Raw genomic sequence first — 26197 nt, 5'->3', positions numbered from 1 at the left:
TGGATTGTAAATTTTATTCTCAGGAAGGTTCCTAAAGGAGTGAAATGACCCAGAAGCATCTGTGTGGTAACCATTATGCACCATCTCTGTGTCCAAATGCACCTGGAGTCTAACTACAAAGCTATGGTTAGACTAATATAAACACATTAGCAAAGGAAGGATGTTTATTTGTAGGTTAAATAGTTCTGAATAAAAGTTCTTGTTGAGATTCCTGATGGGCAGAGGCAATTGTCATCATATGGCAGAAAGAAGACACCAAAATCGGACCAAACTCGACCTAAGAAAATCCTTGAGAAGAGCCCATCCACAAGATAACGTTAATATGTCACTGCATGGTTTGGATTACTTGGGGAAAGGGGAAAGGATCAGTTGACAAAGAGCGAGCGAGTGAATTCGACAAAGTCGAAAGCTGACGGCAGCTCGCGGCCCTTGCTGTCGAGGTAGGGCTTCATGTGTGACAGACAGTAGTCTGCCTGCTCTTTAGTCAGGTTCTGGTAGAGCTCCTCTTTAGTGACGTTCACATCCTGACCTTAAATACTGACACTGCAATCTTAGTCAGTCAACTGTGATTTTTTTCTGTTGCCTCCTTAAATAACACAATGAGATCAGTACAGATTATATTGGTATTAGAGAAAAATCTTACAATTAGCGCACTGTTATTTTTCATGCTATTACATGATAATAAATCTGTTGTAAAAACTTTATTTCTCTTAGTTTAACACAAAAAGCTAAACTTGTATGTAGACATTAAATGACTGGGAGCTATTTATTATTTATAAGTGCTGCATGTATCATGGTGACTGGAATTCACTCTATTTTTTTCCTGTTTTATTAAGAAGGCGAAAAACAAGTTGTTGTTTTCCTCTCTGTTACCAACTGTTTTCCAACTGTTCCTTGGAAAATCCAAAATGCCACCATGATTTCCAATAATCCCTGCACCCCCCGTTAAATCTGTGGACTTATCCGTTCTAACCAAAGACATTCGTACACAGGACACTAACTCATGTGAGATTAATCGTGGGACAGTTAGGAATGCTGTTTCTTTATTTTTGGAAAGTCCTGATTAAAACCAACTTAGACGTGCGCTACAAGAGCCAAACTCTACAAATCAACATGAGGGGATCTTGAGGGGAAATGCACTCCGGTCGACTCTTGTAAAAAAGCAGCATTCCAGGAATATCTAAGGGTGATATAACATCATATTATGTTGTGCTCACAGAATTTGTGGGGTAATGAGATCACACGGTCCTCAGGCCAACTTTCCTCATTTTTCTTTTCCGTGCTCCAAGTGCAGACAAACCACAGAGGTTTGAATGTGTTGTGACTGTTGTTGCTGCTTCAACAAATTTTAGAGGTGAAATGCCAGCAAAGAGAAGAAGCTAGGAGCTTTCACAATTATTTTTGGGTGAATTTTATGTTCCTACTGCACTTTCTCACTCACTGAGGTGTCTCCATTTGGTCCAGATCACAGAAACGTGTGGACGGCCTGCTAGAATCATCAGCGTCTCATCACAAGCTAGCCGGATTTACGTTAAGATCTAACTCTCACTTAAGACTCGTCTCATTTCTGGTTAATTCAATTCTTTAACAGTCTGAGCCACAACAGGAACACCTTGTCTTTCTATCAGCGCTCTATGAAAAGAACAGGAAGGAGACACTGTACATCTGTACCTTCATAAGACTCTAAACACTCCTATTAGTCCTGTTTTCATTGTACAGCAAACGCAGCAGAAATCCAGCTCTATGACGTAATGTGCGCAGAGTGCTTCTACAGAGACAGTGGTAATCAGAAAACCCTTCCTAATGTCCAGGTTCTATTATGTGTTGGCTGAGCTAGGAGGCCAAGAACAGAAGGAAAAAACAGAGTCTGACAGTATGGCTTTCAATCATCACAAATGGTTTCCATGGAAAGTTCATCATCATTATATTTACAGTGCATCTTCAGGGGACAGTGATTTTTATCCAGCGACTGCAGCAGCAGGACCCAAAGATTAGACCTAATTGAAATGTACATAAACAGTCAGCGACCCTCTGAGCATGCGGACATGATAAGTGTAGCGCATTTGTTTTAAATTAAGACAGAATAAAGAACAATGATCTAATGTGCATATAGTTTGAGTCTCCAAGTGGGTCATGGAAACCAGCCTCTGCAGATGAGAAACATATGATATCTGCTCTATTGTTAAAGAACTGCGTCAACTGTGTGTCCCTCTGGTATTCTGCTCATTCTGTGTATTTCATAAAAAATGTATTTAGAGCACACATAAGAAGACGCACAAGGACAGCTGTATTTTTCTTATCCTTTTTTCTCAATGCGTTACTTTTAAATCTATGGGTCTAAAAATTCAATAGTTAGGTACTGATTTACTACTGTGGCATATTAAATAAAGGTAACAGAAATAGTAAGGTTATTGGAAAGAGTGCTAAAGTGCTTTGCAAAGAATAAGAACATATATAATAAATAAATACAAAGGAAAAAAAACAGATACTATAAATAAATAAAGCTATACAAAAAGTTAACTGTCAGCTAATAATAAAATTCAAAAATCCTAAAATATTCTAAAGATGGAAAATAAATAAATAAATAAATAAACAAACTGGGAAAAGGAGGTTTCTAAAAGATATATATTTAAAGGCACAGGCAAAAGTAGGAATAAATCCGACATTTTCTGATATGAAAATTGTAACTATTAGGAAGAAAACCTGTGAAATGAATAATAATAATAATGATAATAAAAAATACACAGATGAAGGGAGGCAACATTCTGAAAAACAAAAGGATGAGATATGTAAGATTAGACTTCAATTTACATGAAAAAATTGGACATTTAGAAAAATGAAAGCCAAAATAAATAAAGATAAAAAGCTGAAATTCTAATCCACCAGCCTCTGTAAAACTGCTGTTTTACTGCATGAAACTGCAGAAACAACAGATGTTGCACAAAGCTCGTCTAATTCAGTGTGTAATTATGTTCTGAATCCACCCATTTTATGACAGTGTCTCTTTAAAGCTTGAAATTCGAGTTAGAGCTACAGTTATCAGGATTCCCTTAGTGAATTTGACTGCAAAGTGTAATCTTTTTTTGTATATTTTTTTCTAGATAATCTACAAAATATTGTGCATTTTCCCTCAAAAATCTAATCTCAGAGTTTGAGAGTTTTTCTCAGAAATGGTCTCTTTTTAAACAGAGAATAAAGAATGGACCTCATAAATCTTTGTAGAAATGCAGCATGAACACCAAAGTCTAAAAAAACCAAATAAATAAATATTGACCCCACCTGTGCTCCACATAAAAAGCATTACAACTGTAGGAAATGTCTTCTCTGATTCTCCTGTAAGTACTCAGTGTGGTCTTGTGCTTCCCAAAGTTACAGAGTCTCCCTGGACAGCATCAGGCTGAAAGAGTCAGGAATTTCTCATGAAGTGTGAGAAAATTGGTTGAACATTCCTGAGTGGACGTGTAACTACTGCAGGATCTGGAGATTTCTGGGGGTGTGCAACTTTCCCCACAACAGAGTGGACAGTACTAATACTGTTGGCAAAATTAAAAAATGTAGTCATTATATAGTCTGGTTTAAGAATGAAGTCATCTACAAACACCATCTCAGTCTGTGACTCCACAGCAATGCTAAATCAGTCTTGGTCAGCATGCCGTCCACCATTGTTATAATCCTCCAGCCTGGAAAAGGGCACACATTTTATTTTCTTGAGGCAAGAATGCTGCAGCCTCCTTATTTCTGATGTAAACCAGAAGTGCCTCTTTCTTCTACAAAGAGTACAAAATGCTACAAAGTTGCTTAGGTCGTCACCGATGATGACTCAGACGTATGTAGCACCATACCTCTGAGTCTTTATGTAGCACCAAATCACAACAACAGTTGCCTCAAGGCACTTTATATAGTAACGTAAAGACCCGACAATAATACAAAGAAAACAGAGAAAACCCCAACAATCACATGCCCCCCTATGAGCAGGCGCTTTGATGACAGTGGGAAGGAAAAACCTTCCTTTAAACAGGAAGAAACCTCCTGCAAAACCAAGCTCAGGCAGGGGCGGCCATGGGCTGCGACCGATTGGGGATGAGTGGATGAAGACAAGACAAAGACATGCTGTGGCAAAGAGCCAGAAATTATTAAAAACTGCAACAACATAATAACTAATAATTAAATGAAGAGTGGTGTATAAACACATAGTGACTGAAAAAGGTGACTGTAGAAAAAATACTCCATGCATTTACAAGGGGTCAACCACAGTGGTTAAATTTTCATATTTAACTTGCCACAGATTTTTACACCAGATGCCCTTACTGGCACAAGCATCCCTCCAACGTTGCTTTGTGGAGAAAAGAAGATACTTCGAGAAGGAAAGCCATTTCTGCAGCACTCCACCAATCAGGCTTGGATGGTAGAGTGGCCAGATGGAAGCCACCCCCCACTAAAACTTTGTCAAACTGTGACAACCGACATGTAGTTTGCCAAAAGGCACCCTAAAGACTCTCAGACCATAAGAAACCACATTGTCTGACCTTATGAAACAAAGACTGAACACTTGGGGCTGAATACAAAGCGTCATATCTGGAGGAAACCAGGCACCACTCATCACCTGGCCAATACTATCCCTACACTGAACATGGTGGTGGCACCATCAAGCTGTGGGGATGTTTTGTTTTTGTTTTTTTTTTCGAGGGAAAGATGAATACAGCAATGTACAGACATCCCTAGCACACAGTCAAGATAACAAAGGAGTGACTTTGGGACCCGTCTGTGAATGTTCTTGAGTGGCTCAGCCAGAGACCAGACTGAACAGCTCTGGAGAGATCAGAAAATATCTGAGCACCGATGGAGCCTGAGAGTTCCCAAAAACAGGTGTGCCAAGCTTGTAGCATCATACTCAAAAAGACTTGAGGTTGTAATTGTTGCCAAAACTGCTTGAACAAAGTGTTGAGCAAAGGCTGTGAATACTTATGCACAATAAGTATGCGAACCTCAAGAAAACACTTTGTCACTGTGGGTATTGTTTGCAGAATTCTGATGTGAAAATTTGAATAGAACTGATTTTGGAGGCTTTAACATGACAGCTGTGGATCAGCTGTAGTTGCAATGATCTATGTTCATTAAATTTATTTTCACAGCTGTTAATATACCTGGATGGACTGCCCAAGTAAAACTAAGAGGAACCAGAATCCATGGAAGTTCATGTCTCACAAGAGAGAAAGAAAGAAATAAAATGGCCTTTTGAGGCCGAATGAAAACAAATCTTCTGCTGTGACAGCCCATATAATAATGTTAACTGCATATCAGATAATCTAATACATATGGAACATCATTTATCAGTGATTTTAAAAACCCCTGTTCATGGTCTTTGTTCCTTCTATAGTCCTTTATGGACAGACTTGAAGTGTGTATTTTGTTTTCAAACAGGCTCTTCTGGTCTTATTACTGCACTGGGCACCATGACACAAAAATGTCAGAGAGGATGAGAGAGCTGTGGTTAGCAGAGACAAGAGCGCAGGCTTGGTTTGATGAGTTTCTGGCTCATACCGAGCCTGATGGCTATGACCAAGCTTGTTACAAAGGCTCAAGTTCATCATCACTCGAGGCTCCACTTAACCAAAATTAAGCAGGAAAAGCCAAATAAATGCCGCCTTTGGCTGGAGAGCTCATCCAAAAGCTTAACTTGCTTAACCTCAGCATTCCCCTTACATTTAAACCAAGTTTATGTCTAAAGAAGTTCAGCTGCAGCTGCAGTTTCTACTTCTAAAGCTGCCACCTTTGGGTCATTGTTATCATGTATCTTTAAACTTTTAGTTCATAAAGGCTGTCAACCACGCTTAGGCTGCCAGTTAAGTAAAACAGTATGGTTCTTTATTATGTACACATTTGCCAAAACGAAAGAGTAAATATCCTCTGGCATATTTACTTATGTATTTATGCATACATTTTTGGATTTGAATTGAGAACTACAAACAAATTACGTATTTGGCATTCATAGACAGGATCTCAGGGCACACTCAGAGTAAGGAGGGTGTTGGTTTTAAGAATCTAATGCAGTCCTTTTGCCTTTCTGAATATGACTGTTAGAACGCACAGTTACAGTGGGGCAAAAAAGTATTTAGTCAGCCACCGATTGTGCAAGTTCCCCCACTTAAAATGATGACAGAGGTCAGTAATTTGCACCAGAGGTACACTTCAACTGTGAGAGACAGAATGTGAAAAAAAAATCCATGAATTCACATGGTAGGATTTGTAAAGAATTTATTCGTAAATCAGGGTGGAAAATAAGTATTTGGTCACCTCAAACATGGAAAATCTCTGGCTCTCACAGACCTGTAACGTCTTCTGTAAGACGCTTTTCTGTCCCCCACTCGTTACCTGTATGAATGGCACCTGTTTGAACTCATCATCTGTATAAAAGACACCTATCCACAGCCTCAAACAGTCAGACTCCAAACTCCGCCATGGCCAAGACCAAAGAGCTTTCGAAGGACACCAGGAAAAGTATTGTAGACCTGCACCAGACTGGGAAGAGTGAATCTACAATAGGCAAGCAGCTTGGTGTGAAAAAATCAACTGTGGGAGCAATCATCAGAAAATGGAAGACATACAACACCACTGATAATCTCCCACGATCTGGGGCTCCACGCAAGATCTCATCCCGTGGGGTCAAAATGATCATGAGAACGGTGAGCAAAGATCCCAGAACCACACGGGGGGACCTGGTGAATGACCTGCAGAGAGCTGGGACCAAAGTAACAAAGGTCACCATCAGTAACACACTACAACGGCAGGGAATCAAATCCCGCAGTGCCAGACGTGTTCCGCTGCTGAAGCCAGTGCATGTCCAGGCCCGTCTGAAGTTTGCCAGAGAGCACATGGATGATACAGCAGAGGATTGGGAGAATGTCATGTGGTCAGATGAAACCAAAGTAGAACTTTTTGGTATAAACTCAACTCGTCGTGTTTGGAGGACGAAGAATACTGAGTTGCATCCCAAGAACACCATACCTACTGTGAAGCATGGGGGTGGAAACATCATGCTATGGGGCTGTTTTTCTGCCAAGGGGACAGGACGACTGACCCGTGTTAAGGACAGAATGAATGGGGCCATGTATCGTGAGATTTTGAGCCAAAACCTCCTTCCATCAGTGAGAACTTTGAAGATGAAACGAGGCTGGGTCTTCCAACATGACAATGATCCAAAACACACCGCCCGGGCAACAAAGGAGTGGCTCCGTAAGAAGCATTTGAAAGTCCTGGAGTGGCCTAGCCAGTCTCCAGACCTCAACCCCATAGAAAATCTGTGGCGGGAGTTGAAAGTCCGTGTTGCTCGGCGACAGCCCCAAAACATCACTGCTCTCGAGAAGATCTGCATGGAGGAATGGGCCAAAATACCAGCTACTGTGTGTGCAAACCTGGTAAAGACCTATAGTAAACGTTTGACCTCTGTTATTGCCAACAAAGGTTATGTTACAAAGTATTGGGTTGTATTTTTGTTATTGACCAAATACTTATTTTCCACCCTGATTTACAAATAAATTCTTTACAAATCCTACCATGTGGATTCATGGATTTTTTTTTCACATTCTGTCTCTCACAGTTGAAGTGTACCTCTGGTGCAAATTACTGACCTCTGTCATCATTTTAGGTGGGGGAACTTGCACAATCGGTGGCTGACTAAATACTTTTTTGCCCCACTGTAAAGCTGACAATGAGGTGACAGAACATAGTTAGCACCATCAATGGGAGACCATGATTCTCATCCAAAAACAGGAATGGACAGCTGCCTCTGCACTAGAGGAGAGTTGTTGCCAAAGAACTTGAGTATCGTGAGATAATTACTGATACATACACGTTCATCTTATCAGGATATCTCCTAGTCGTCTAACTTTGGATGGTCAGTTGGGAGGAGACCCAGACTAAAGAGATTATACAAGATGTGATCAAAAAATTCTTGGATAGATCTATTTAAAAAAAAAATCTAGATTTCAAGATCATCTCTTTGTTCAATTCTGGACAGTATGGCTGCTCACTCTGCAAATGTTCACTCATACTTGTGCCTGTGCAGTGTGTGCTGGATCTCTTCTGGATCTACACAGAAGTATAGAAAGTTGTAGGGAGGCAAATTTGGCAAGTGGTTCAGGGGTGCCTGTGAAGATTGTGTTAGTGTAGTTAAAAAAAGCCTTTCTCAATGTGTTTTGTACAAGCATTTGATGGCAAGCACCACTCTTCGATGTCGGTTGACAACCTCACCCTGAAAGACAGTTTTATAGTGCACAACACGCATGCTTCTTTTCTCGCTGCTCAGCTGAGTCACTGGTTTCAGAATTGTAAACGGCTTGTTTGTAGCAAGAGCTCCTATCACCGTCATCCGTGGGTGTTGTTTGTTAATGTGCGTACCATGCTTGACTTTGAGAACCGTGGGCGCAGAATACAAATATTCAAATCGGGACTTCCTGGATGAGATCTGGGCAAGCAAGAGACAGCGATCTTGAAAAGGAGATTAAACATATTTTAATCAGGTAATCATGAAGCTCATCTGGCTTGGCAGCTTCTCGTGATACTGAGGATGAACTGGATGTAGAAAACTGCGAGCAGGACTTCTGGAATAACCCTTTTTGGCCTGCTTCACAAAGGCACAGACATTCTGTCTCTAAATTAAGTGGATGCTTTCTCAAAAGTTGTCAGTCTAGGTTTAGTGTCCTGGTCACATCTGCATAGCGTCTCTTGTATTTACATTGCAGAAGTCTTGGCTCACGGCCTCGGCTTCACGTTCCAGTCAGTATTACAGGTTTTAAACCCATTAGCTTTTCACCAGCAACAAATTACAGGTTTAAAATACCATACTGTCCTTTTAATACATATAATCCTACTCATGGCATTGTGTAGAAATAAAGAAAAGGGTTCTGGTATGTCAGACCCTTACCATGCAGTAAAATCCACAAATCAGGAATTTGTTATGGCCCAGAGACACACAAAAGGCACAGTGAAAATCTAAGACCACAAAAAACAGCCTACATTCCAACCGAGAGAGATCACCTGTCTGTAGGCTTAGCACCTAATTTTTCAAAGCTTAAAAAGAGCGAGTGTGACGCTTAATGGAGTCAACATCTGTGAAAATTTGATTTAATTCATACAGTGCTTTATTAGTCCATGTGGGACAGGACCTGTTCTGATTATTTTGGTAAGCGTGAACAGCATTAGTACTAGGTCAGCTCTATTTCTGAGGAATATTACCCAGCCAGTTTTCAGTTCTTACTTTTAGTCTTGAGCACTGATAGCTCACATATATCAAATACCACACCAAATGCAAAAATGACATTGGTTTCACTCTCAACATGTGGACAAGTGGACACTTGTCTTTAGAAACACTGAAATGCTTTGGAAATGCATAATACTTTAACACACACACATGATTAAACTCTTTTCATGTATTAAATGCTTTTTAAAGATATTGTAACATAATGTAAAACAATGAAACTGTCTCTAACAGGCCTCTAACAGCCTGGACTAAAAACATTCCATTCTACAAACAGTTACATTACTAGTTAGTTGATGGATGTTTTTCCTTTTAATTTGGGTTTTTTTAAATAGTAGAAATACTATTAAAAAAAAGACATTTTCTATTGAAAGTAGAAAAATCTAGAGAACATTAGACAAGAAAGGAATTACATCAGAGAATGTTTGCCTATGTTATTTTTTCCTTGAAAGTACAGACAGCTTTTATTGAGATAAGTCCCTCTTAAATACCACTAGTTGTACTACCTGTTCTTTTTTTTTTTTTTTTTTGATAATTTGGCTCAATGAACTCCTTTTGAGTTGGTTGAACCAAGCTATATGGCCTCATTTTAAGGCCAGAAAATGCTATGTTTAGGAAAAAACATCTGAAAGAAGCTGGACCTGATTCACACTTTGACTCTATATCACAACATATCAGCAGTCTTTCAAACACGATTTTGCATATGTAACAAGTAACATGCCAAATCTTTCAATATTGCCTTTTAAGAAAAGGGGAACACCTTGAGGTTGACGTACCTCTTTTCATGTACTGTATAGCTCGTCCTCTGTGGTCTGCTGAGATGGTCTCCATACTTCCTTCTTGTGACAGCTCCACCGTGGACACACTCGATGTACTCTGACTCTGGCTGTTGGTGATGTTTGCAAGCTGAGCAGCAGCATCCTGGGCTCTTTTTTTCTCCTTCTTCAACATCTTAACTAGGATGCCTGTCGCAAGGAATTAAAGAATGCACTTGTCTTTGTTTTGGAGGTAAGATACTGCAAGAAAATCTCCCTCAATTCAATTGGACAGATCACAAATCAAAGAACTTATGTCAAGCATATATGAGGACAGTTAGGTAGCTGCTCTAGAGTTAATTTTTGACAAAATTGTTATAAAAGTATTCCCAAATGTTTCAATATTTGATAAAGGCTGTGCTATTTGATAAAGGCTGTGCTTCTGTAGAGATTTCCTAAATGACATCCGACCTTAGAGAAACGGGAAGGTGCAATGTCTGGCATGAGTCAGTGGAGAGGAGCCAAAAGCCTGCAGAGATGACACTGCCAAGAATTTCTTGGGAGTCTTTTCCCACTGATGTGGTTGTCTGCTCAAGAGTATAACTGAGAATAACTGAGTGACTGTACTGACTCTTCTTAGATCTTGTCCCAGGGCTGGTTCGAGCTGACTACTCTTAGGTCCAAAAGTATTTGGACAAGGCCTCTGGCCTATAATTTAGGAATTATAGCAGTTTTTATAATGCGTCCCTTTTAATGGGCTCAAAACTAACTGGACACATTAGTTTCATGGCCTGCTTTATTTTTGGCAATGCAAAGGTTAACAAAAAGAAAAGCTTATGTTAAACTAGGAATTAACTCTGAGGGGGAAACAGCACAACACAGAGCTAAGAAACACACTACCATGTGAGGTGAGGACATGACAAGGGACAAGGGAAGGCTGAGACAATAAATACACAGCAAGTAATTAGGAAGACTGAAAACACCAGGGAAGACAGCTGCAGCATATCAGGGGAAGTAAAATTCAATATGAAGCACACAAGATATAAGACTATCAGATTAAAACAGTAATTAGACGCACGCACACACACACGCACATACAGACTGAGACCCACACTAAGACGTGAATCTGACAAAAGATAAAAACAGAGATAAGATGGGAACACAATGAGAATACACAAGGGGAAACGGGAATGGAAAGACCTGAGAAGAGGAAGGCCAGTTTAGAGTTTAGCAGAAAACAAAGAAAAGAGTCTGCACAGTTTTACAAAAAAGGACAAATGAAACCAAGATTTACTTGTATAATGGGAAGAAAACAAGTATGGAGAAAGACAGAAAGAGCTCGCGATCTTAGGCATACTACATTATCAATCAAACATGGTGGAAGCAACATTACAGTATGGGCATGTATGACTGCCAGTGGAAATGGGCCACTGTTTATTGACGATGTGACTGCTGATTCAAGCAGCAACACGGACTCTTAAGCGCACAGGCCTATAGCCTTTGCTCAGATTCAACCAAATGCTGCCAAAACTGATTAGACAACGCTTTACAGTGCAAATAAATAATGACCCAAAGCATACTGCAAAAGCAACCAAAGAGTTTTCAATGCAAAGAAATTAGATATTATACACTGGCCAAGTCAGTCATCTGATTTCAACCATAAAGAGCATTTTTTTAAAAAAGTTATTTACTTTAATACTCAAAGACTCACAAGAAGGAAACAATCAAAGGTTGCTACAGTGAAGGCCTGGCAGAACATTTCAAGGGGGAAAACAGCATTAGTTGATGTGCATGGGTTCTAGACTTCCTGCAGTCACTGACTACATAAGAAAAGTGTAGAAAGTTATCCTTATAGTTAAAATTGTTTTAAAGGGATTTTATTTTATATTAGTAATATTTTCATTTCAACGTGTAACCATATTTTGATTTATTTATCCTGTGAATGGCCCTTCCCCTAATTTATTAGTCAGCATGAAATAAGAGTTGCCTACCCCTAATTTTGAGTCACACAACTAACAATGAGATCTGCAGACATCTCACTATAGTCAGACTATAACCGCGGGGGGATTTTTAAAGACAAAATCGGCATAACTTAACTTTTATTCCCTTCAGCCATGACAAAAGGGGATGTCAGTGGAAACAATAATATGAAGAAGTAGTCTCTAATTACAATTTCCATTGAAATAAAACATACAGTGTTCTCAAAACTGCCAAAATCTAAACCTAACACACTTCCAAATGACCTACTGTAGCCAACATTTACAGAAAAAGAGCCTGTTTCTGTGGGTCCTGTGTCATTGATTCAAACAAGTCATTACTTCAAACCGCTGTTCATCAGGTTTTTCCATTATTGGCATCTGATATCTTCATTTATGCACAAAACTACCACAGAAGTCTAGTGGAGATAAAAACTTCTATAGGAGCAAGAACGTGAGATCTGTGGGCTGTTTCGCATGCCATGTGGTGAAAATGCTGCGGTTAGATTCAGCTCATGATGTTCTTCTCCTCCTCGGCTTTTTAGTCATTCTCTAATATAATTTCCAACAAGCCAGACATTACAGGAAATACACAAAATGCCTTTAAAATTGCCACACATGGCAGATGTTTGATTTCATTCTCAATGGTGCCACAAACTACTCCAGTTTCAATGTACCACACAATGTATGCAATAAAAATTATAAGGAACAATTTGTTTCCCTACTCTTTACGTTTACGAATACAATGACAGTATTCAAGGAAAGGAAATTAGTGCAAGCAAGTGGAACTCGTATCTTTTGGCCAGCTTTGCCCCCAAACGGGTCAAATATTTCTGTTTCTTGCCAAAATGAAGTGTTAGTTTCTTTAAAGCTCGGTCATGACCATTCTGTAAAATATTTGGAGCCATGATATTTTCCTGACCAAGCAACCGAGTCCTCTCTGGGCTCAAAACCAACCAAGCTTTAATGGCCCTAGCCCAAAGATATTTTTCACATTTTCACCTAAGTAAAAGGAGACCCAAACAACTCCAATTACAACATCTTGGATGAATTGAACAGCGTAAAACTAATCCAAGTACAATAAATGATCAAAAGCTGATGTTCTCCACCGAATGTGTAATAAGTGACACCCTATGGTACTGCTTTAACAAAGACAGGGCATCAGCACAGGCCTGTCAATTTTAAGTTGTTATCACAGATACAAAGTGAGAGACTATAGTTACTATCAGGAATGAAATTAATGCACAATACTAACATGAGGTTTTTTTTGGTTGTTTCCACGTAGTAATACATGATGCTTTGAGGGCTTAGTATTTACACCAGTGAAGCCATGTTGCTTCTGGGTAGATAAGTCATGAGATCTCAACACGATACACCACCCAGGTCTAACTAATCTATGTTCAGTGGTAGCTGAGTATAGCTTTACACAAGTTTTGAACACCTTTGATATATATCATCACCCACCACAGTATTTGAGTCACAAATGAGACTGTCAGTGATGTTGTCGCTCATACAGCTCACAATTCATCACAGTTCACAGGTTATTTTTTACACTGCAGCCATGAAGTGCACAAAATTACAGGTGGGTCTAAGTATTTTTGAGCTGGATGCTGCAATTTGGGAGGTCAAGGACACAAAATTTCTTATTACCAAAGAAAAGGTGAGAGTTAATTGGCTAAAGCCACCCAATTGTCACTTTGATTATTGTAGAACATGTATTGGATAGGTCATGGGGCTTAAATCCAGACTTTCTGATGTCAGTTTAGATGACCGACCACCGAGAAGCTGCTGTAGAGATGGAAAAACTGGCACAATGCATGACAGAGAAGTGTGTCAGCATGCATTGATATAAACTACAATATATACACTTTGAGTTTAACTAGCATAAACTTTGCTTTAAAAAAAGTGTATAAATAAATAAATTAATAACACTTTCCTGTTAGGAAAACTCGGGATATTCAAGCCCCACAGAAATCAGGTCAATATTTTCTCTATAGGATCATTAGCATGAAGTTTGAATTCTATTGTTTTATATCTCATAAATTCAGATTTCTCTGAAATTTGCCGATCCTTTTTAGTCATCGTTTTTAAGGTGCAATGTGACCACATGAGCTGTCCTCAGAAAACCTTGTCATTTTGACATCGGCTTGTTTTATTTGTCACCCTAACCACTGTGCTTTCTTCGTTTGTTTAAAATCTGCTATGTTTGTTGCTTCTCTGTCATCATGTTACTGGTGGATATCTATTCACTCTTGCAGAGTCAACTAAGCAAAACCAGGTGCCCTAACTCTTGCAGATAGGATGCCCCCCCTTTGTTTTACTGGGAACTTTCCCATAATAAACCCTGTGAGGACTCCTCAGTGTCGCTGTAGAGCCAAGGGCGTAGGACATTCATACAGACATGGGCAGCACAGTAATTAGCTAGCGGATACAGGTTTGAAATCTAGATAGTTATTAGTGATCTGTTTGGAAATAATGTCACTCTTACAGACTATAATGTTACAAAGTGCAGACAGACCACCCTGACTGAAGGATTGACAGTTTAGGCTACTGCAACCTTATATACAAACTTCACAATGAAAGAAGGCAACATGGTCAGGAGAGCATGTACATTAGTGACTGTAATATGCGCCTTTAGACACGTACAGGGGCACTTTTGGCAATTACACGTGCATCATGTGAAAACCAGTATGTGACAATTTGAGGGGGAAAAAATCAAAGAAGAAAGGAATTTACATTCCAAAAAACAGGTCCAAGAAATACTACGGTAAAATATCTGTATGATAATATTCGATTTGTTTAGGAGACCTGCGAATTTTCTGGCTAAATAATCAAGCAGACGTCTCAATTTTCCAGCTAATGTGCAGTGATCTAACGGCAAGCCACAGCAAAAGGGGCTGAGGGTGGAATAATCCCATAAAGCCATTAAAAATATCGTATTCACACACCAATACCATTATTATGATTAATAGTAATTATGATTAACAGCAGTCATTAGAATCTGTGTTTTTGTGGTGTGCTAGTGATGAATGTTAACCTACTTATATTTCACAGAAGTGCAGTAACCCAACCGTGCAATAACACAGACACATTTCCTATAAAGACCTTTTTCCTAATGAAGGCTTTACTATCAGCAGTAAGTGTGATTAAATGCTGAGGTGGGATGCAGAAAGACTAATTTAAATTGAAATCCACTCTGCTCAATTTATTTTCCACCCATTATCACCCAATTTAAAAAAGCCATTTCCTTAAACACTGTAACTCTTGTTTCAGCTAAGCGTGAACAGTGGAAGCTGTATATTAGAGGAATGAGATGCTGTACATCTGGATCTGAATCTCTGTGGTTTGAAATTGCACCAAATGTGCACGCAGTCCTATCAGGTCAATACAGCTCACCAGTCAAGGTGATTTTTGCCTCATTTCCCTACTGATGCATTAAATAAATATCATTACATGTAGCATCTTGACATATAACTGTCACTTCCAAAACAGATGAGTCTGGGCATATGTGGGTGTGCTAACATGAGTTATCTCCTGAATGAGTTAGTAAAACTGTAAGGTAAAGAAGTAAGAAGCCAGCAAATGTTATGACTTAATATTGTTTTAGATGTTCAGCATCTTCTACCAGTTAGAAGGTTGACAGTTTGCTCCCTGGCTCCTCAAGTTTGCATGCCAAAGTATCCTTGGGCAAAATACTGAACCCACAGTTAATGCCAATGCATCCATCGGAGTGAGCGTGTGTCTGACTGTTAGACAAAGTATAGCAAAAAAGAGCTTGTATGAATCTGTGTTTGATTGGATGAATGAGGCTTATGGTGTTCGAGTATAAAAGTGCTATATAGGTACCAGTGCATTTACTGTATTTAATGAAGCCATGCAAACTTTTACCTTTCTAAGTTACAGGTCTTCAAAGTAATTAAAAATGGGTCAAAGTTTCAGTTTTTAAGTTGTTTTAATGGTACTTTTTCCAGCATTTTTGATTCTCATAATAGATGAAAGAGTTCAATTAAAAACTGAAACCAAATCAATTTTAGACATGCTCCAAGTCTCACAGCCTAAAGCCAAAATCTTGATTTTATTCAGCTTGATTTCTCCTATAACAACTTGGAACTTCAGTATCATGGGATACATCATAGCTTCAACATCAAAACTGCACCAATTTAATGTCCAAGACGCAGAGTAGCAGAAACAAGCAATGGTACCCTGGATGATTGTTCTCTTTCCTGATAATTCACAGGAGAGATCTTTGAAAAGTACATTTTGGGTAAAAACAGTCATTTCACCATATGGGATAGGTAGTTAGTCAAAATAAGTTAAAACACATAAGAGGTTTGATGTTTCATACCAAGGTCCCTAATTATTTTTCCTTTGTTTGTAAAACAATTTTTTAGTACAATCAGATTTTTATTGCTTCTTATTGACGCTCAGTCCAGGAACCTGGCAACTATTCTAATGACTAAGCTTGTGGATGCAAAAGCCAATTTTGCCAAGTTTTCTTGTGCAGCCAGAATATCAAAATAACGGAGAACAGAAATGTAGGCCAAGACGTTGTGTTCTGTGTGCCTCGCTGATTGTTAAAAAAAAAAAAAAGTCAGACGGTAGCTGATGGTTTTGAAATTGCACTTCAGAACATTCAATCCCTTATTGCCTCTCCACACAGGCTTTGATCTATGTGCAACCAATGCCCAAACATGATGGATCAATAAAACACAGACTAGAAACAGAAAGAAAAAAGTCTTCCGGTATGAAATATCAGATATTTCTTTATAGAGATTAACTGGAGCTGAAGTAAGCTAGCTGCAGCAAGCCAAAGGATACTAATCTCGTTATCACGTTGCCCGAGCATCTCTTTTAATTTGGCCACCTCTCCTGCACTTTGGTGGCTGTGTTGAATTTCTTCTTCCCTCCCTGTTGCTGCTGGTGTTGCTTTGTCATCACTGGATCTGTTTTTTCCTCCCTTTTTGTCCCAAATAATTACCTGTACACACACACACACACACACACACACACAGACACACACACACACAAAGACAGTTACAATAAAGATTTCGTGATTTATTTATTTTTTACCACAGGTGCTCAGACAGGGTCTTTAAATCTGAAACATATTAGGGGAAATGTAATTTTTGCAAATGCAGAAGGCACAAAAGAGGAGTGAAGCTTGACCCTGAACATTTTGCGCTAGGATGATGCTCCCCAGGCTTGTAAAATAACTTTTCAGTTTCATGTCATCACTGTGGCACAGAAACACAAAAGATAAACTGTTGAACAAAAGCCTGAAATGGTGACAATCAGCGCTGGGAACAAATGAAATGAAATGAAATTCAAACCGGACGAACTCTTACAGGTTCACTGGAGTGCGACTCGGGTGATGCTCAGAGGAATGTAAACTGAACGGGAGATAGAGTTTGCGGATCATAACAAACTGAAGGAGAGATAAACAGACATTCAAGTGGGGTCTGGAACAGCTTCTGGTGGCTGCTCAAACTTCAACCAAACCAAAGCCCAGGGACGACGTGAGTACTGCAGCATTTTCCCATTGCTCAGCAGCAGCAGCAGCAGCAGCAGCAGCACGTCATTGCCTAAGACTTTCTCCATAAATGAGAACTTTTCTACAAACATTTTATGCACAACATACAAGGGCAAACTGAGTAGATAGCCAAAGCAAAAAGAACTGTAAAAACACAAATTTTCTAACAACAACTCATCCAAGTGTTTAGTTCAGTCTGAGCACCAGCTGCCAGATATTAAATACAACAATACTTCTCTGCACAAGTCCAAACCATCTCCGCCTTGCCTCTCTAACTTTGTCTCCAAGTAACTCAACCTGTGCTGTCCCTTTGATATACTTATTTCAACAAACATCTCAGGAACCCCTCCCTTTAAAGATACTTTCTGGGATTGAAGGATCAATCTAAAATCTTCACCACCTGGCAGCACCAACCACCTTCACTATTGTGTATGTTTTTGGTATTTCTTTTTAGCTACCGGCATTTCAGCAAAAGGCTTTTTTTGCCTGTTTTCACTGAAAATCAATGTTTCTAACGGTTGAATAAATGTTGTATTAACACAGTGTAGCATCTTGTAATACAAATTGGTATTGCACTTAAGTACAACCCAACCCTATTTAAACTTCAGTTGATATCGCTTCAACACCATATATAAATGTTTTGGACATAAGGTCATGACAGGTGTTCCTTCAAAAGTTTTAAATCATTTTTAAACACATGAATTTATACTTTTTAGAACATTTAAGTCACCTTTTTTAAAAGGTTTGAAAAGCAATCGGAGTTCACAGCCAGAGATATGTGACTCTGTAGGGTACAACATAACCAGTGCCAGGCTGATAGCCACCTTACTGACACAGCAGGAAGTCAACACTGATTGTAGATGAATGCCGACTATCAAGTATATTTAGCACATGTATGATTAAAAAGGCTTAAAGGAAGCAGCCCAGTGAGCATCTACAGGGAAAACCACCAGCAGTTAAAAGTACATTGTCATAGTTGGAGCTGCAGGTTCTCCTCTATGAAATACCACAAGCATCAAACAGGTGGCGGTGCTACAGCAACGGCGAAAGAGATTATTTTTTCTAGAGTTGACAGCAACAGTGTCATTACTATAATCACAATCAAAACCTCCACAGGTAAAGAGCCCTTTATCAGATCACTTCAACTAACATGGCACTCTTCAAGCTTCATGTTCAACAAGCTTGAACATGAATAGATGCAATCTTTTCAGCTACTCCCACTATTTTAAAATAATGACAGACAATCTGAATTAAGAACAAGTTAAAACCAGAAGCTTTCTCTATGGAAACTACTTGCTTATTTGACACAATCTCTGACCAACAAGATTGCCTCTCTCTCTTTCTATCTGAGATACCTGTAGCATGCAGGATGTCCAGTATTTACTACATTTATTTTAAAGCTTACGTTAACAATTATTTTGCAGATTAAGACTGTAAATATAAAGGGCTACCGAAAACTCATTGTTACAGGTTAGTTCTTCTTTAATTAACCCCTTGTTTCACACCAAATGTTTGTAGGTAAGCGTAAATGCATGTGGGAACACATCCTCGACTGTATGCTTAAATGTATTGTATAGTTGTTATGTACGCTTCTCAAATGTATGGTTTTAATCCAAACTATAAAGCACTCTGTAACTGTGTGTTTTAAACAGTTTTGTTTAAAGTTATAATTATTATCCTTATCCTCATAAATTTCTATTGCAAATCTACTGCTAATATAAATTGAATACATTTTGCAGTATTATTATTGATTAACTTCCATAGAAAACAATGAAGATGACCTTTTTTACAGGACAGTAAATATACAAAAGTAGCCAGGATGTAATCTGCTCTTAATGTTATGTTGGTCACTGCTGTACGGTGGCCCTGAGAGGCCAAACGGACTGCAACTTAAGAAAACACCAGCAATAAGAAAAACGCTGTAAAAGAACACAAAACATAACAGAAATAGGAAAAACAAAAACAAAAATAGAACAAACAAAAACGGAAATAGGAAAAAACAGATTTTTCAAAAGCACAAGGGAAGTATTTCTGGAGAGAAAAACAGCGTTTTTCTTATTGCTGGTGCTTTCTTAAGTGGCAGTCCGTTTGGCCTCTCAGGGCCACCGTACTGCTGTGATATTTCCACTCTGTGACACAATACGTAGCCAAGAATTTAAAAAAACAAAACAAAACAAAAAAATAACGGTGTAAAACTGAGCATTTAGAGCAGTTACTATGTGAAACTTTGACCATGTTGGAAAAGAGCATCTACTATTGGAACAGGATTATCAAGGGAAATAAAGAAAAAGCCGAAGAGATCAACTTTAATATTTCATGTAAATATGTTTGATCTCAGTTAACTGTTTCCTTAACTGCTTATCTAATTCACTGTTGAAAGTAATCAAGACCTCCTGAAAAGTCTCCCAGGTTGTCACAGGGCCATCACTTTCATGTAGCTAGAAAATTTCATTAAACTGTGAAAAATACACAACACATCTTCAAATGGCAGTGCCGCTGCCTTCTAGTGACTCGGGTTAGGTGAGTGGGAAAGAAAATGGCATGGATGAGTTTTCAGATGGGTTGATTGCTACGATCAGGTGGAAATTCTTGGAAAGTTTTAACTTAAAGACGTGCATTAAGGGCGGCGTGTCAACATTACACCTAGGATCTAATTAAATGGCAAATAACTGCAAAACTCTGTCTTCAGACTTTAGCCAGGCTATGGGAAAATCAGCCTTCAGCCATCAAAATCAACAACTCTGAGTAAAATCTGACATCACTAAGAAGTAAAACATTTTCAGAGTGAGATTTAGCAGCCACACACAATACCAAAAAGATATTTCCCGTGACTGCGTACAATACAATACATACAATACATTCCTAGTTAATGATTTTAATGTTGGCTATTTCAGTGAAATTACAGTGATAAAATTCTGATTAGTAACCTTCCACAGAGCCTTTAATTGCTTGAAAGCAGGAAATTAATTTAAATAAGTTTCAACCATAACTCAGGGGGTGACAGCTGGGCGAGCAGTTCAGAAGATGTGGGTCACCTGGTCAAAGCTGAGGTGATGAATGGTGGGAAATAAAAATTTTGGTGGTTTCATTAATTCAGTAACTGAAATGTGTGATCAAATTAGTAAAATAATTGCATATTTTAACAAACATGACAAAAAATAAATGATTAAATTTATGATGAATTCACTGAAAATCTGTTGCTCAAATCAAAAGAACCTAATTTTAAAAAAGACATTAACACCAGATTATAGGGCTGGTCGATATAACGATATATATTGGATGACGATATAAAAACGTCTATTGTTTCATTTCACGCTATCATTTGTTTCGCGGTGTCGCAAAATAAACTGTTTACGGCAATATTTTTTCATCGTTTTGATGGTCACTGTAGTGGCTATATTCATTTCTTAAAGTTCTCTCTTTCTTTTATATTTAATATAACCACACTACAGACAGACAAGCGCCTGTTTTTATGTGTTGTCGTTAGCAACAACAACGGTAAAACCATTGCATGTCCCCTTGTTCATATTCCACATAAACCTTTCACAATAAAGCTCAAGATCCTGTTGAGACTTTTCAAAATAAACTGAATCGCGTGACAGAGTATGCAGAGTATTTATGGATGAGAAGCAAAATAAACCTTAGACTCAGACGTTAGAACAGGCTTTTCCCTGCAGCACGCTGTGTAATAAATACTCACAAAGAAAACGGCGGCCGTTACAACTTGTCTAAAAATGTATAGTTTCATGCATCGGTTAAAACACTCGACTCCAGCTACACGACGCACAGGTGGAAACACACAAATCGAGCTGCCCGAGATTCACAGAATTTACAGAAAATGTAAAATTTTTGTGATTTATATCGTTATCGGGACAATAGATGTCTTAAATCGAGATATGAGATTTCGGTCATATCGCACAGCCCTACCCAATTAATGAAAATTGAAAAAAACTGTGTCTAACTGTCCCGTTCACCAGCTGAGGCGACTTAGCAGGACTGTGCAGATTCTCAGTCCTCCAAGTAATGGTAGTCTCACAGTGATTTTACCGAATAATACGGGTAATGACCGATGCCTTGTTTCACACCTTGGGTCATGTGACAAGGCACATGATCAATAATGGGTCAACAACACTCTTAAGGGACAATCCCCAGTTTAAAACTCTCCACCATTTGGTTTTAAAACTGAAGAAGACTCTTGGATGAGAGGTGAGTGTCTTCACAAAACTTAAGTCCAGTCACTTTCTTTCCAAGCTCCTTAGACTGTACACATAGGTTACTGTGAATACATTACCTTTAGCAGGGAGAAGCAGTGCTGGATCTTTCTCATGTCTGGTCCCAGTGACAGTGTCACATCTGGATCGGGATCATCCAGATAAGCCTTAACGAGCTCCTCCAATCTAAACACGTGCACATAAACACACAGAGACCATCTAAGCAGTGCCACACTCCCTCTTATATTCTTCCTCACTCAGCACTTAAACAGTTAAGATATACATTTGAGTAGTTTAAAATGTGGGTCTGGTCAAAGAAAACTATTTACTTAAACTTGTGTTTCAGCTCCACTGGGCCGGACTGTTGATAAACTATCATTAAACGATAGTCCAAACATTAGTTCTTCAAGATCTGGAAGCGGCCACAGGAAAAGAGCAGGAGGTAAGTGCCCAAACCCATCCAATGTAGACACGACAGTGTGTGGTTTTTATTTTTTGTTCAACACAAGAACATGCAAGGTTTACATGATGAAGGACTTAAAACAAACGCAGCGGTCCTGTTTCAGGGTTCTGCAAGACATCAGTGGTTTCATGAACCTTAAGAATGCCCTTGGATGCAATGTTCCATACTTTGCAAGAGGAAAGAAATACACACTGGAATCGGAAACTTTCCAAGAAGTGGCTCAACTGTGTGTGATGTGAGCCGTTATCAAGCAAGTGTAGCAAACTAACACTGCTTGTTAAAACATTTACTTTGACTTTAGCTTGTATAGAAGTGGACTGACACAGAAGTGTCTTTTGGAAACACAAAAGCCCAGCAGTCCCGAGGATGTGTGTGCGTTTGGAACTGTGACAGTAAATAACCCAGGATATGTGCAATCGATCAGCGCAGGAAATGAGTGGGGACATCAAATAGAGAGGAAACAACAACAAAAAAACTCCAGCAAATGTGGTCATAATAGATACTATTAAAGATTCCCAGTGTGAGTTTAGCACAAACAGAGGCAAATCAAGGATAATCACCTGGGTAGAGAGGAAATAATAAAACGGGTGAACTGTGGGGGCGAAGGCATGGGAAATGCATCAGCATTTGAGGAGCAATCTGCCAAATCCTCCATGAAACCTCTGGTCTGAACCCTGGCCCTGCCCGACTGCCTGGGTCAGTCTGCCACTTGAGTACAGCAGCAGAAATAAAGCAGCGCTGGGAAACGCCATGAGATCTGGTTAAGCCGCACTGAGCAAGACTTCAATTCAGCACCAATGTGAAGCCAGCACCATAAGTTATATACGCACATTAGGCAGTCCCCAAATACTTATAAATCACCAGACATTTTTCCTTAAGAATCTGTGGGTTTGAGCTTTGCAAATACAAATTACAGTTCATAAAGTATACTCTGCACTTTTCTGTGTGTCTGAGGATCAACACAGCACTCTCTAGGCCTGAAAATGAAGGAAACGCTTCAGTGAAATGCAAAACGACTATCCCAACAGACCTCAATGTTAAATATTCAGCTTTACATCAGAAATAGACATGTTCACAGTTAACTACAGAAAATAGTTTGGTCTCCACTCCAATGATCAAATTAATAATTATAATAATAATTTGATTATAATATTAGGGGCTGATGAAACAATGAAATTGTTTGTTACTTAGCATTAATTAGCAGGTACCTGTACTTCTGTGTAGCACCTATACATACATGCCAACCCACCTGATTTTTCCGTGAGAATCCCGAATTTCAGTGCCCCTCCCGAAAATCTCCCAGCACCACGATTCTCCCAAATTTCTCCCGATTTTCTCCCGATTTTCCACTCGGACAACAAAATTGAAAAACTATATCCCAGATTGGCCCAGCCAATTCCAGTTTCCAACAATGGCTACTACTACTGCAGCTACTTAGCTCAATATTACTCTTTACTCTTTTACTTTTAGCGTATTTTCAGGCGAGAATGTAGCTGTGCAAACTTCAAATATCTGAGCCGACGAGAACAGCAAACTCCCAGCACATTGTTTTCAAATTCGGTCTTTCGCTACTCAGGTTAAACATGATATATAAGTCACTTAAATAACTTAAACATGTTATTGTTTGGCCTTTTTCAGTGTTTTATTTGTTTATGAGTAAATCGATTTGGCTGAGATTAAAGTTATTAGATTAGATTAGATAAAATAAAACTTTATTAATCCCTCAGGTGGGTTCCTCCGGGGTTTTCACACAGCTGAATAAACGTCAAACAGAAAACTGATTAAACAGAAGTGTGAGATGGTCGAAAATCTACGCCAGCGTGTGGTTATATTTTAGATAGTAAGGAGCAGACGGCAGAGTTTCACTTCACCGAAAGATCTCGTGATGTAATTCTGAAGGCTAGACCATCCAATTTCACCGTCACTCATTTCCAGTCTACCCAGCTTTCGGAGGACCTGGCCCACTTAGAGCGCGAAGGCCGGGTCCGGTCAGGTGGACGCAGCCTCTGAATTTGGACACCCCCGCTGTTTCCGGCCGGACAATGATAATGGTGTCATTTAACTTATTTTATCCGATAAATAAACATTGTAAAATTCAAGTGTTTTGTATATATATGTATATGTATACCACCCCCCCAACAGCCCTTTTGAATGTCTCCCTAATTCTGAGGTCTCAAGGTTGGTAAGAATGCAGCTATACAGTTTGTTGATGCAGCTTGCAAACAAAACCGCTTAGTGTTTGCGCTTAACCTTCCACCCTCTAATCCAAATATGGTCATATCTGACTCAGTGAAACTAAATGGCACGAAGATTTTAACTAAGCACTAATTAGCAATATCTGTGTCTGTGTGATCTTCATCTGATCATCTTCTGGCACAGAAAACAACATGATGATGGTGATAACACTAATGCAGAACCCACATATGTGACGTCACACCGGCTACTTCCATCTTTTACATACAGTCTGTGGAGCTTGGATACACGTTTGAGCTGCTCTACATTCTTAGTTAACTCGAGAACAACATCTGACGATGCAACGATTAAAAGTACGAGGACTTTAAAAAGTAGAGGTGACGTACTTCTGGATCTCCTCTGGAGTTAGTCGGTCGTCTCTCTGCTCTCCAGTCACCATGGCCAGCTCCTCCTTAAGAGACAGGATCTCTCTTTTCAAACTTGCTATCAGCTGAAATACACACCATATACACAGAAAGTGGGGATTAATGCACACATTTGCAAGTACAGTACTCCACACAGACAGACGCTCATACACAAGCACGTGCAGACAGAAACTATCCAGCTGCTGCCAACTGATGAGACAATCCTGCTGAAAATAATCTTGCGGCTTATGTTGCTGATGCTTTCTGAGGTCAAACTTAAGTGATTCCAGACAAGTGGATACTCGAAGAAGAAAAATGCAGAAAGCAAAACACAAAATAGCATTAAACCTCAACGGTGGCTGTCTCTCCACACGTGTTTGGTAAGGACTCAGCAAGCCAACAGGCTGCTGGCTGTCCGGGTCTGGTTACTCTATATATACGTATAAAAAGAAAAGTATGACACCAAGCCCAGACACGGATTCTTAAATAAGTACTTAGATAGCCAGGTTTGGGAAAAAAATAGTTACAAGAAGAATTTATATTAATGTTTAAAAAATCATAAGCCTGAGAAACACTACTGATCAAAAAAGGTGTTTTTATTTAGAGCAAGAAGCCTCGTTCGAGTGATTTACACTGACAGCAGTATGCTTGTTTATCACTGAGAACCAAGGCTCCTAGAGAGATTTTTTTGATTAAAGAGGCTCAATAACAAAAGATAAAAGTGAATTCACCACCACAACCTTTACTCTCTGGAGATAAGTCTGCCTCTTTTGAAAGGCTCTATGCCTAAAGAGGTCAGTCTAAGCAGCCTCGTGTCAGTCTAGCAGAGGATTAACTGCCATCTGGCTACCTAACACGTAAAGGATTAGTCAGTCAGTGATCACAGATTTGGACACTGCTCATCTCATGGGACAGTGTCAGTTCAGCTTGGTTTCATGAATGTGTTAATGCTCTATTAACTCTGATTAATTCACTAAAACGCGAGATACCAGTGACTCTGGTGATACTGGGGATAATGGTATGATGAGACATGATTTGGTTAATCGTTTAAGGTCCTCTGAACTAATACTGCCAATCACCCACAAAAACATTTTAAACAGGAAATGTGCTTCTTATCCTTAAAGTGTCAGACTGATCAGGGAATTGGCTCCACACGAGGAAAAGATTTGTGTGCAGAAAGAGAACAAATTGTTACAACTTACAAAAGATTTTACTGCATGCTTGCATCATCTTAACACCAAAAGATAGATAAACATTTGACTCTGTGCTACTTTGATCAGCAGCAAATTCATTTTTTATCCATTATGACCGTGTTTCTCTATAAAAGTAAAAAAAGAACCTCTACTTTGCAGATGTGTAATAATGCAATGACATGGGACCAATTCACCACAACAGTTACATTGTGCATA

General features: G+C 39.1%; 1 protein-coding gene across 7 annotated transcripts in view; it reads right to left on the bottom strand.

Annotated features, from left to right (window-relative positions):
* Nucleotides 1-26197, bottom strand: part of kif6 (kinesin family member 6) — a 76898-nt gene that overhangs the window by 21507 nt on the left and 29194 nt on the right. For all 7 annotated transcript variants that reach the window (XR_014916914.1, XR_014916916.1, XM_085442329.1 and 4 more), the window contains 4 exons: nt 24771-24874; nt 21809-21914; nt 16806-16965; nt 10033-10221 (listed from right to left, as the gene is read on the bottom strand). Coding sequence is in view for 5 of the 7 variants with exons in the window: in XM_085442329.1 (XP_085298455.1) it covers nt 10033-10221; nt 16806-16965; nt 21809-21914; nt 24771-24874 (559 nt within the window). In the remaining 2 variants the exon portion in view is untranslated. The remainder of the gene's footprint in view (nt 1-10032; nt 10222-16805; nt 16966-21808; nt 21915-24770; nt 24875-26197) is intronic.

The sequence above is a fragment of the Copadichromis virginalis genome, linkage group LG19 (assembly GCF_057382275.1).
Source record: "Copadichromis virginalis isolate Kocher_CV1m ecotype Utaka linkage group LG19, C_Virginalis_male_GT1.1, whole genome shotgun sequence".
NCBI classification, from domain to species: domain Eukaryota; kingdom Metazoa; phylum Chordata; class Actinopteri; order Cichliformes; family Cichlidae; genus Copadichromis; species Copadichromis virginalis.
Note: the sequence above shows the minus strand (reverse complement) of the source record. Positions and strands in the feature narration are given on the sequence as shown.